General features: G+C 42.4%; 1 protein-coding gene across 1 annotated transcript in view; it reads left to right on the top strand.

The window, feature by feature from the left end:
• Positions 1 to 1,927: 1,927 nt before the first annotated feature.
• GRB10 (growth factor receptor bound protein 10) overlaps positions 1,928 to 13,562 on the top strand; it is a 111,902-nt gene continuing 100,267 nt past the window's right edge. Inside the window, exon 1 of the mRNA XM_059836332.1 lies at positions 1,928 to 1,991. Within this exon, the coding sequence (XP_059692315.1) occupies positions 1,941 to 1,991 (51 nt within the window). The 5' untranslated portion in view covers positions 1,928 to 1,940. The remainder of the gene's footprint in view (positions 1,992 to 13,562) is intronic.

Below are 13,562 nucleotides of genomic sequence, written 5' to 3' on the forward strand. Positions count from 1 at the left end.
TTGTGGGTTTACAGTTCTCTTTGTTCTTGATGCATTGTAACAACTTCAAAACATCTACTCCAGTTGCTTGCCTAATTTCATTTTAGATATACTTACAGAAAACTGTAGTCCTCAAAGCAAAAAGCTGCTTTTTTTTTTTTTTTTGCATACATCAGCCAAGATAAAAGGGATTTCCATAAATCTGTGCTTAATTCTCCCAGAACAAACAGGGTGAATAAGGCAAATCTTGCCCTGAAAATTAAATCTTCCTATCTGTGGGAGTTAGATGGCTGTAGACCACTCTTTATATGTTTAAAGACTAGCAACAGTACAAGCTGGCTATCCTGCCTATAGAGTTAGATGTTTGAGGTGGTCTTTTTTCCCTGTTTCCATACCCCCACACCCCCCCCCCATGTGATTCCTGTAAGATTTTGATTTTAAACTTAAGTAAACGCTATGGAAAAAAGTATCTAGAATAAACAACTTGATTTATGCATACTGTGTTAAACAGATTTTCAAACTTGCTGTTGCCAAAAACAGTTTCCTCCCAAGGTAATTGGCTATATGAATGGACCCCAGATAGTTACTAGCTCAGGAAAACTGCAGGCGGCCAGTAAACCCTTCCTGGAAAGAAGCTCCCAGGAGTTTGCCTGCCTTTCTGATAGAGGAGGAGGCTACTGTACCTCAGCCGAACTTAACCTGGAACTGGATAAAATAAGGCTTCCTTGATGAGTGCATGGTTTACGTGGACCATAGGCTATAACTCCTTTGGGAGCAGTTTTTCCAAGATGTCTTTTACCCTTGTCCATGACTTAACTGTCCCATAAATCTTGCTGGGAGCTTTGGTTTGGTGACAGTTCATGCCTACTACAGAGCAGTGGGTAGCCTGATTAAAACATGGACTTTTGTTTTGAATACATAACTGGTAATTAACAGTGAACAAAGCAGGAACTTGCTTATGGTAGGAGTAAAAGTTCTGGCTCTGCTTTGCAGTCTGCTCTCTCTCCCCTGCTCACCATGTTTTCATCTGCTCGGAGGTGGCATCACTTGTCTTATACTGCAGGGATGTCTCCAGCTGAATGCCACTGGTTGGGAGAAGTGCTGGGACCAGCAAATATGCTTTGGTTTTGTATCCTTTGTTATGAAGCAGCAGTTAAAAATCACTTTCTTGACATTGGCTTAATATACTGCCTTCTCTTTTGCCATTTTTAGTTCTTTAGCCATATGCACGTCTAAATAATGTTTGCGGTAGATATCTTTTCAAGCTCAATCTGATCACGGAAGTGATGCTTAAAAGGAACACTACTTACCTTGCAAAGTTGCTGCTAATAATCAGCAACTCAGAAGAGGAAATGCAAGACTTGAAAGCAGATTTGCCTGGGACACCCTATTTGATAATGTTGCATGAGAGAAAAGACAGGTTAGAAAGGGTAAAGGGAAGTAGTAGGTGTGTAACTAGGTCCTGAAGGCTAATGTTGCATAATGATCTCGATCTTACGGGTCTTTTCCAACCTAAATGATTCTACGGTAAGTGGCTGTCATCTCAACTAACTCCCAGATTTCAGTGTTTTCTTTCCACAGTTGAAAACATAGCCTCAGCTGGTGACTGAGAGCCAGTCTTCAAATGGTTAGAGTCTAGGTGTGGGGAGAGGCTTTCTTTTTTGCCTGGACTGTGGAAATAAAGGAGGAGCCATCCAGCCTGAGAATAGCTGTGTTGGGATTTTAAATGAAATACCAGGTTGAATGTGTTTTCTAGGCTACAGACAGCAAATGTGCAGATTTGCTACTCCAAGTTGATGCAAATCCTCGTCACCTCATCTTCCTCTTCTCGGTCTTCCCCCTCCAACTGTTTTCAATAATAAGTTGATGAAATGTCTTCAGTATGGTTTCTGACAGTTTGTTTGTACTCTGCAGGTCCTGTGAAGCAGTAGATGTAATTTGAAGAAAATTTGAAGGAACAAATGGCTTTAGCTGGCTGCCCAGACTCCTTTTTACATCTTCCTTATCGGATAGTAAGTTATGAAACTGCATGTTCTTGTCAGCTTGTAGCATCACATTGCTGTGTGCCAGTGATTGATTGATTGTGCATTCAAACTTTTCATCAAACTGCTAATAGCTGTCTGGCAATTCTCTGGGTTTTGCTAATGTTTGGGAACAGAGCCTCTGTTACCATCCTGAATTCAAGACCTGCTGCTGAAAAAATTGGGTTACTAATACACACTGATTCAGATTTGATACCTGTCTTCAAAATAGCCAGTTCATATTTGGGAGAAGGCACTTGTTTCCAAACTAAATGGCAAGCTATGATACCAGGGAAATGTCTTGCACCAAAAAGTATCAATGTTTGCTGAAAGCTGTATTTGTAGGAACGAAGGCAGAGATTTTTACACTTAGTTAGATCCTATGTTTGTCGAGTCATTATGCTGTATCTAAGCAGCCAATATGGCATATTACAAAGAATATCTTAACAAAACCACCTCAGCTCAATTCAAAGGTGCTAGGCAAAAATGCACTTAAAGTTCTCATGTGTGTTGTTTGTTTTTTTTTCCCCACGCAGTTGTGGTTGGCATAATGCATGCTTGTATTTTTTTTATGGAACTGCAGATTTGTTATTTTGGGCATGACCTGGTTTTTGCCCTTTTTCTCTCTTGTTTTTGTAGTGTGCTTACCACCCTAAGGATTCAGTTATGATTTTAGGCCTTGCAGATACACAAATGATTAAACAGAATATCATATGACATTGAAAGCTTTTTCTCTTTCTCCCAAGAGAAACATTACTAGTGGTGATTACTACAGTCATGCTACTCATTTGAAAGAAAAGCAAAAAATGAAACAAACAACAATCTCCAACAATGCTCTATAGGATTTATACATCTGTTTTGTAATATGCCAACTTACACTTTTTTCCCCCCCAACAGGAAACTTCAAACTAGTTAAAAGACTAATGTTTAGTATATGCTGAGTTGTCAGTTGAATATACCTGAATGCTTTTCCTGGTAACAGGAAAAACATAACAGTTCCTTTATAACTGCTTTTGCAGCTATAAAAATAAAATGGACTTTGAGAAATCGGGTGTCCTGAAAATCTGTTAGTATACTTGGATCTATGATTTCAAAAAAATATTTGAATAGATGTGCCTGGACTTCATAATTTTGATGCACTGTGAAATTATGCTTCCAATTCATTTAGAGCATCGTCTGAGTCATGATGTGAAGCTGAGGGAGAGGAGAGCTATGTAAGAGAAACTTGACATTGTAAGCAGTCATTTTTGAGCTGCTGCAAATTCTTTACTGGACATCAATCTTTCTCATGAAAATAGTGTCTTTAGTGGTTCATACACAGTAAGAATGTGAATTTTCCTTGGTACTTCCCCGTGCTTTTACAAACCCTGTAGGTAATCTGCTTTAGTCTGGGGCAGTCAACAGACTAGAGTGTCAAAGCAACATGGGTGACTTAAGATGGTGGGAAAGTGACTCCCTGTTAATTAATTATTTTGGGTCATAGCTTACTGTGTGTTAACTATCCTAACTGCTTGTAACCAGTTTGAAAACTAGCTTTGGAAGCCCATTCACAACTGCTGTGCCTTCTGTCAGAAGAGAAGTTTGCATTAAAAAAACCCTGAACATCTGTTTTTCCACCCCTGCTAAATCTGACTTAGAAACTTTCATCAACTTGTCTTTCAAATTTGACTACAGTGCCAGTATTGTGTTGGTAAAGGGCTGAAAGAAGGTTAAGCTAAATATGCTCTAGATTAGAGTGTGAAGAAGTATTCTATTTTTTTCCACTACATTTTCTGACTTAATATGAATGGAAGGCTATAGAGAACATTCCTCCAGAGTCCCCAAGGTTGGGACCTTAATGCTGTAACTTCAGTGGTTAGAATAAATTGATGCATTGGAATTTGGGATTATGTTCACAGCAGACAGCAAGAGAAATGAGAACCTGGATAAGTGAATATGCACTACAGAATATGCTTTAGGATGCCGTGTTGCCAACCCCCCTCTATCCTTCCTTTTTCTGCTTTTGGGGAGACGGGTAAGGTATGGATCTCTGACTTTGTTACTGAGCTCTCTGTTTGCAATGTTTGCTGCTTTCAGAAGCTTTTGGGTCTTGTTTTAAACTTTCTCAGGAGTTAGCACATAAACCAGTCACACTGAGTGTATTGTCCTAGAAACAATTTCTAGCTTTGTGGAAAAAATCAATATTACCTTTTAGTGGCTTTCAGGAGCCCTTTCCAAATTCTCAAACTCTTCAATAAAAATTCAGCAGTGAGAATTGGCAGTGTTTGTCTTCTGTTCCTGGAAATTCAGAACATAGTCCCAGAATTTCTCAGAAAAAATGGGATGATTTACTGTGTTTCCGTTCTTTTGCAATCTGTAGTCACAACAGTATTTATGTGCAGTGACTTGAACTCTTGGGGAAGATTTAGTTCTTTAACCCTTTGATGCATAAATTGTACAAGTCTCAATGACATAAATTAACAAAAGGATTTTATTTTTTTTCTTAGTTTCTGGAGATAAAATTCTGGGCACGCAGGAACGTTCTGTTCATCTTCTATTTTCTGCCTTCCGTTTATTTTCTCACCACCAAGATGCGGGCATGACTTTATTAATAATTAATGGAGTTTGTTTTCAGAGAGCTGAATTCTTATTGGAGAAAGGACTTGTTCACATCATACTCATCATCTAACTCGGCATAAAGAAACACTACAAGCACTTGGTCACCAAATAGGGAGAAAATGGAAATTGCTTTCTCCTACATGTACAGAGCTGTGGATTTCATGATTGCCAATAGTCCTCTTGACCAGATAAGAGAGCAGAATATTGCACATCATACTTGAAGCTTTGTACACTTCAAGAGCAGGGAAGTAAATAACCTGAGAGAATTAATCAGTTAGAGGCTAGCTACTGCAATGAAAGCCTCCTTTAATGGTGTCAGATTTGTGGATGTACTACCATTACTAAAACGGTCACATTTCTTTGCCTTCAGCTGGAGGAACAGCTAGGCAACGGTTCTCCAGGTTTTAGTATGGCAGCTTTGATCCTTGTTTTCCATAAAATGATACAGTAAGTTAGAAGACAGCTTTGGAGGTCATCTGATCCAAGTCCATAGCATATTGAGGTTATACTTGTTTTCCTAGGGTCTTGGTGAGCGTGGGTTTTTGGGAGACTTGCTTTTTACATTTTTCAGGAGTTGTTTGCTTTGATTGGGTGATTAGAGAGGGTTTCTGTTTTAGCAGGAAAAAAAATGCTTATATCTCTGATTCAGAGTTATCTTGGTGGGTGCTATAATCCTCATCCCTATGAAATCCAGATGCCTTTTGTGTGACTTAGTTTATCTCTGCTACTTTGGAATTGATCAGTCTGATACAGGTATACATGCTGCTGTCCATGTTTGCATGAATAAAATGTCTTTTGTCCTAAAAAACACATCATGAAAAAATCAGTTGCAGAATTTGTGTCCAAGTAGACTGAAAACCTGTGTTGGAAGGGCTGTCAAGACCTATGTTTTGGCCCTCATTGTCTGCCTGACACTGTTTAAAAATCTTCATTCACTTAGCTATTGACAGTTGTTTATTAAGAGTATGGAGCTTGCTCTTATGATTTGTGGTGGGTTGACCTTGGCTGGATGCCAGGTGCCCACCAAGCCGCTCTGTCACTCTCCCTCCTTAACTGGACAGGGGAGAGAAAAGGCTCATGGGTCAAGATAAGGACAGGGAGATCACTCACCAATTACTGTCACGGGCAAAACAGACTTGACTCGGGGAAATTAGTTTAGTTTATTACCAATTAAAATTAAAATCAGAGTAGGGTAATGAGAAATAAAACCAAATCTTAAAAACATGTTCCCCAACCCTCCTTTCTTCCCAGGCTCAACTTCGCTCCCAAATTCTCTACCTTTTCTCCTCCGAGCAGTGCAGGAGGATGGGGAATGGGGGTTGCAGTCAGTTCATGACACGTTGTTTCTGCTGCCCCTTCCTCCTCAGGGGGAGGACTCCTCACGCTCTTCCCCTGCTCCTGTGTGGGATCCCTCCCACAGGAGACAGTTCTCCTTGAACTTCTCCAAAGTGGGTCCTTCCCACAGGCTGCGGTTCCCCACGAACTGCTCCAGCATGGTTCCTTTCCACGGGGTGCAGTCCTTCAGGAACAGACTGCTCCAGTGTGGGTCCCCCGTGGGGTCACAAGTCCTGCCAGCAAACCTGCTCCAGTGTGGGCTCCTCTCTCCACGGGTCCACAGGTCCTGCCAGGAGCCTGCTCCATCACAGGCTTCCAGTGGAGTTACAGCCTCCTTCGGGCATCCGGTATGGGGTCCTCCATGGGCTGCAGGTGGGTATCTGCTCCACCGTGGACCTCCATGGACTGCAGGGCACAGCCTGCCTCACCACGGTCTTCCCCACGGGCTGCAGTTGAATCTCTGCTCTGGTGCCTGGAGCACCTCCTCCCCCCCCCACCTGACCTTGGTGTCTGCAGAGTTGTTTCTCACACACTCTCACTCCTCTCTCTGCTGCTGTTGTTCCACTGCAGTTGTTTTCCCCCTTCTTAAATACGCTATCCCAGAGGCGCTACCCCTGCTGCCGATTGGCTGGGCTTTGGCCAGCAGCGTGTCCATCTTGGAGCCAGTTGGCATTGGCTCTGTTGGACATAAGGGAAGCTTCTAGCAGCTTCTCACAGAAGCCACCCCTGCAGTCCCCCTGCTACCAAAACCTTGCCACACAAACCCAATAGGTGACTTTCAAGATTCAAAATAAATGGTGGGTTAATTTATTCTCATTAGGCTTAAATGTACAAGGATGCTGCTTGTGTAGAATTTGACCCGGAGTTTGGTTTTTTCATGCTAACAGGGCGATATGGAAGGACCAGAGTGCACACGCAGGCTTTCAAAGTCCTTGGGCACAGCTCAGTGAAAAAACACCAGAGGCATTATTGCATCGTGTCATTCTTCTACATATTGTATGAAGAAATGAAGCTGAAATGTTGCTACTGCCAATGCAGAAAGTCATCAGATTTGTGAAATATGGTGTCAGTCAACAGATACTTTTGTTGACGATGCTCTTGTTTTAACAGTTTACATGTATGTGGTTTAGAGGGGTGACGGACTGCAGCAGACATAAAGTACAAAGCAGTGAGAACATTAGTGAATGTTTTTACGAGGCATGTTGCCTCCAATATGAAGTTATGAATTCTGTCTCCCTGAGTGCAGACTGCAAATTGATGCTGCTTGGTAGTTTTTGTTGAAGAGCAACTGGAGCTGGGTTTCTAGCCTCTGTCTGTTTTTCTTGCGAAGAAATCTGTTTTTAAAAATTGTCCAAAAGCAGTTGTTTTCACTAACTTTGAAATAAAAGTGTGGTGCTTACCTCTTAAAGAGGACATTGGAAGTGCACTTGCCCCCGCTATCGCATGTCATCAGAATACTGCATATGAAGCAAAATAATGTCCAAGAAACTTTTATCTCGCACTAAGCCTTTATACAATTGATTAGTTTCCCTTCTTACAAGAAATACCCAACAATTACTTTTTTTGCTGTATCTGTTTACCTTTCTATAATTCCAATTGAAAGTCTGTACTTAACTGTTTGCGCTTCTACTTTTGTATTCTAATTGGCACAGAAGTTGATAGGCAAAACATGAAGTCTTTTTTGAAGGTGACTGTGAGCAAGAAATTTCAAGTGGCTGAGTACACATTTTTCAATTACATAAAAATTTTCAACCCACCAAAAAAAAAGACTCAAAGCACTCTAATGCTCAATCATACCATTTACTACTTATGTTACTACTAACAGTGGTGAGGAAACAATGTAGATGTTGCAAATCAAGTGAGGAAATTACAAGTACAGAAGCTTAATTTTGCATCTTCCTGCTTCACGATCATGCTCGAATAGTAGACTGAACCTATCTTTTATATACAAGCAGTCTCCTAAGTTTGTCCGTTGATTTAGCTCTAGTTTTCATACATGTTTAAATCTACAGTTTACTACTTTTTTTTACTTAAGAGAAGGCTGGGGGGGGGATCTTATGAATGTATATAAGTACCTGAGAGGAGGAAGCAAAGAGGACAGAGCCAGGCTCTTTTCAGTGGTGCCCAGTGGCAGGACCAGAGGCAATGGGCACAAACGGGAGGGTCCCTCTGAACAGAGGGCAACACTTTCTTAACTGTGAGGTGACCGAGTGCTGGCATAGGTTGCCCAGAGAGATGGTGGAATCTCCATCCTTGGAGATACTCCAAAGCCATCTGGACATGGACCCAGGCAACCGGCTGTAGGTGGCCCTGCTTGAGCAACGGGGGTGGACCAGATGACCTCCAGAGGTCTCCTGCAACCTCAGTCATCAGTGATCCTGTGAAAATCAAAAGCAGTGGATCTCTTTAGGTTCTGACTTGTGTGCAACTTTTAAGATGCCATTTCCAGATTGTAAAGACACCCACATTGATAAAAGCAGGCCATTTTCTGATGTTCTCTTACAAAACTTCATGAGACCATTCTGAAGTAATGGTAACAATCAGTTTAGCAGACTGTAACACCAAACTACATCCTGTATATTTTTTTTCTTATGAATGGGATCTTTTCCAAATGAGTAAATATTTAACAAGCTGTTTACTGACTGGTTATTTTGGAGAACTACCAGTATGAGTTTTTTCATGTTAGTAACAGCTCTCACTTAATGGAGGAGAGAAGTTGATGTACCAGTCCTAAGACAGCTTTATACTTCAAACATCTGTTTAAATATAAAAGAATAGAAACCTGAAATATAAGAGAATGGAAGTATTTTTTTTTCAAATTGGCTTTGTTATAGACAACCGGAATTATGTTAGTTTGGGGTATGTGTTTTTAATGAACCTTCTTCCTACAGATGTTCTGTGCTCTACATAGGAGTAAATAATAACCACTGGAGAAGATCATTTTGTTTTTTAAGAGGAAGATAAGACTGCTGTGCATCTGGAGCTATCACTTTTCAAGAAAGTGCTGTGGCTCAGATAATTCTTACTATTGCTGTCCATGCCAGTTGGCTCAGACAGGCCTTTCCTATCCTTGGAAAAGACCGGGTCTTGTACTTAAGTATTTCCAAGAAATATATCTAGATACAGACCTTGCTAAAAGTTATGCCCAGTAGATTTTCTTGCCTTACACAGTCTAAAGGTAGACTGTTTGATCAAAGGAAGGACAGTATTTCATAAGCAATTATGATTTCTTCTCTTTTTTAAGTTAAAAAAGGGGGGGGGGGGGGGAACCCAAACAACCACCCCACAACCAAAATTCTATGATTCTGCATGTAGTTGTTTTAAGTGTCGTCTACTCTGAGGGGAGGATTTTTCTGTTTCTAAAAAGAAACTGCGGGTACAGTTTCCAAACTTTATTGTTAATCTGATGTCTCGCAGCAGGGATCATTTTGTTTCTACACTTGCAGACCGTCTAGTCGTAATGCTGCAGCTGAGTTCTGAACTGAAGCTGCTGATTCAAACAAGAACGGATAGCCTAAACTCACCATGGCTTTGGTGGTGGATGTGCCGCTTCCTTTGTCAAGCTAGGGATGAATATATCAAGTCCACCTAGCCCTAGCTATGACTGAAAAGGATCTTCACCTGCTGCTTTTGCATACTCTAAGAATTTTTCTTTCAGTTTCTAATATAATGCAGTCTGAAATACTCTTCTAGAAGTTCTCCCCAGGTTCCCACAAAACTCTGCCACTTTTCAGGTGTATCTTTCATTCCTAGCATCACAGGTACATTCCCTTTGTGGAGATGCGGGATGGAGAGTGCAGCATAGAACAAGGACTTTGTTCTTGAAGGACTGGCTTTGCTTTTTCAGGATGCAATTTTACCAAATTGATCAGCTTTCAGGAGTTCTTCATGTAGAAAGGGCCAGATTATTGGTATTAATGGCCTTTTATGCTAGATAGTATTGATATTTTAATCTGAGGCATTATGATACGGTGTTTTTCTTTCTGGTTTTGAAAGAACAACAAGCAATCAAAGGTAGAACACAAATGCCCAGCAAAGCTCTCAGGCTTTACTGCTATTTTAAGATAGCTTTGGCTTGTGTACTGGTAAGACCAGTGTGCATATTTGAAATTCTAACCTCTACAATGAAAAGACAAGCCCTCTGAAACAGCCAGTGGTTTTGGAGCATGCTTGTCCTTTGCAAGCTGAATGTTAAACAATGACTTAAGACTCTACTACACACTGGCTGTAGCTCTTGATGTCTTACACACTGGCTCCATTTTTTGACATAATTTTGGCAAGTGAGGGAACCTGGCAATCCTTCATGCTAGAGGCCTTAGCTCTAATAAAGAGCTTTAGTTATTAGCACAAGTAAATAGTTGTCCATTTGTGCTTCATTAATGCATATTAGTCATACAGTAAATACTGTCATGCTGGCAAGTTCCCCAGAATACTGAATACTTCTGCGCAGTTCAGGAGAGGGTTGCTGACAAAGTGGTGTTGGCACCTTTCTTGAAGAAGTTCTTGAAGCTATTAGTGTAGGAGAGTGACAGACCATTATTTCAGCTCACGTGGGGTTTTGTAGAACTGATACTTCGGTGGAGGCAAAGAAGTATTTTTGATGAATTTTATGCTGTTGCAGTAGGTCCTTCTCAAGTTTGCAGTTAACATTTCTACAGTCTTCAGCTATAGCTGAGGCAGATTGCTTTGGGGAGTACAAATGAGGTGCGTACTTTTCTAATGAAAGTAATTAGATATTCTAAAATCCTGTAAGATTGTCCAGTATTGTAAAATGTTAACTATATATTTGAAGAACCTAGCATGTGCAACAGTATGAGGAAATCAAAAGGCAGAACAATAATCCATGATCTGTATAAGTGTTTTGGTTTCTTGAGAGATAGGACCCCTAATATAAATGGTATAAAATTGTGAGCTGAAATGTCAGGTATGACTTGTTCTTTGGAACAGCCAGCATAGATTTACCAATTGCTTTTTTGTGCCTGGCAATGACTTCCAGGAGGACTTGCTCCATAGTCTTGCCAGAAACTGGGCAAGGCTGACCAGCTTCTGGTTCCTCGTATCCTCATCGTTGCCCATTTTGAAGATGAATGTAACTTTTGCCTCTGCAGTCATCAGGATCGTCCTTTGATCAGTGACTTATTTTTTGAAGGTAAGAGCGAGTAGCCTTGCAGTGGTGTTGGCCAGCTTCCTTACCACCTTCTAACGCATCCCATCTGCTCCCAGGGACTTGGTCTAGTTAGCTTGTGTGATCCATAACCTTCCTTTGCTGTGAGTAATGGTTCGGTCCTCCAGATGCTGACATTATGCTCAAAGAACTGGGAGATGTGAGGATGAACTTTACTTTGCCTCAGTTTTTCCTAGTAATCATTGATCTTTTGTGTCCTTAGCTGCTGGGTCCTGTGCACACCTGAGCACTAACTAGACTAATACTAGCCATCCTTTTGCCCTTGCTTACCTGTAGAAGCATTCCTTGCTTTTTCTTGGCATCCTTTGCTTGCTCGAGCTCTTCTGCTTGGGCAGTATCTCCATACTCTTTCTGTGTAACCTCTTCGTGCAGCCGCCTTTGCATTTCAGCATTTGGGCTGAGGCAGGAGTTGCCTGTCCATTCACCCAGGCTTTCTGCCATTGCCGTGGGACTTTCTGCATGCCAAAATGGACCATTCTTGAGCTTTGAGGAGGCTGTCCTGGGAGATCAGCTAATTGTCCTGGGCCCCTTGGTCTTTCAGAGCAGTCTTCCATGGGAACCTGGCAAGCAGATTCTTGACCAAGCCAAAAATCTGCTTTCCCAGGGTCCAGGACTGTAATTCTGCTAATAGTCTGCTCCCTTTGCTTACTCTTGTTACCTTCATCGCAGCATGGCATCAGGCTGCCATCAACCTCTACCTCCCCAACTGGTTCTTCTTGGTCCATGAGTTGGCTTTGCTAGCTTGTCGGTCAAGCAGAGTGCTTACCCGGTTGCTTCACTCATCACTTGTGATATGAAGTTAACTTCAACCCACTCCAGAAATTTTTGTAGTGTCCAGCTGGCTGCAGCTGGAACCGCACTGTTTGCTTGTGAGTGGGTCAGAAATGTAATTTAGCTGATTTTTCTCCAGTTTCTCCCTATCCTATGCACCTGGCTGCAAAAATGGATTTGTTTGGCCTAGACAAGACAGGTACTCTGAGCTTCCATCTTCTCCGAGATGATGGGTGCCTCTTTTGGAAACAAGCATTAAGGTGGAAAATGAGGGACTTGCCAGTGTGACAGAAGCAAGGGAGAACCTAGGGGTGCTAGCCAATAGCCCAGGTGTCTCCTGGCCCACCTCTTGCCTTTGTGGCTTCCCAGCCAAGCTGTTGGTACTCAGTCTCCTGTCATGGCACCCTCCTGCCTTCCCTGGTGTTTACTCTCTCTCCCAAGGTTCACATCTAAGCAGGCTGTCTCCCATGCTGCCTTTTCTGAGGACCTACTGCCAGCCATACCTCCCCAGCACCATCCTTGGGGCAACGTGGGGAAGCTCCCCCTCACTAAGTAGCTTGTGAGCTTCCACCCTCGGGTCTGACTGGTACTGCTGTCCTTTGGTCACGAGTGCCCCTGGCTCCAAGACATTTGGTGGGGATGGACATGAGGCACTAGAAGTCCTGGCCAGATACTCTCCTTTCCTCTCCACTGGGGGCCCATTGCAGAAGAGATGCCACCCCCCCATGCCTGGAGTGTGAAGAGGCAGTGCAGGTCAGGAAGGAAGGGCTGACACAAAGCTTGAAATGCACGAACTGTTTTATTGAGTAAAGAGACTGTGCCTAGCCTGGCAAGGCCAACATCTCCCTTTCCTGCCTGTGGGGTTTCTATCTCCTCCACCCCTCTGGCAGGGACCTGAGCTGCCCAGGATTTCCTTGAGTGGTTGTGTACAGGCTGATGGAGAGTAGTGCCCGGGGAAGCTTGGGAGAAGACATTTTGGCCCTTCTGGGAGGAGGTCACTGCCTCTTTCTGGAGGACATCTTGGCAATGCTGTTGTCAGGAGGCAGTGACTGTACCTGTGGCTAGTCCATTTTCATGGGCTCTTTCCTAATCAGCCTCTCTGGGTCCTGGGTCTCCTGCCACCTGGTTAAGTGAAGCCCTTCAGTCTTGCATAGTCCTTCTGTGTGCTCCTATCCTTGTTCCCCTGCATATCCTTCTTCTTCCAGAGCCCCTTTCTTGGGCTCATCCTTCCTTGACTAGCAGGGAAGCAGGAACCCCTTGGCAAGCCAGGAGCGGTTGCCACGGTCACAACTGCCATGGCCACTTGTCATGACCTGTTGGAAAGATTTCTGCAGAAGGTAACTAGCATTGTATATTACATACACGTTCTTCAGTGTCTCATGTTATTTGTACTTGTTAGATCACGTCAGTTAGTCTCTTGAATGTAGCAGATACCCATTTATTAAAGCAACTTAGAGCAGGTTTACCTGCCCACACATGCACACTCAATTTATATGAATTTTTTTTCCTTTTTAAATTCATGACAAACTCAGAATTTTTCAAACCAAATATTAACATCAACATTCGAGGTGGTCACCTTAAGCCTTTCGTAGCTGCAGGCACTTGTAGAGCCTGTTCTCTAAGGTGAATGCGAATTAAGACTTCAGAGTCCCCATTTCTCTGTTTCTGACCAT

The sequence above is a fragment of the Gavia stellata genome, chromosome 3 (genome assembly GCF_030936135.1).
Source record: "Gavia stellata isolate bGavSte3 chromosome 3, bGavSte3.hap2, whole genome shotgun sequence".
NCBI lineage: Eukaryota > Metazoa > Chordata > Aves > Gaviiformes > Gaviidae > Gavia > Gavia stellata.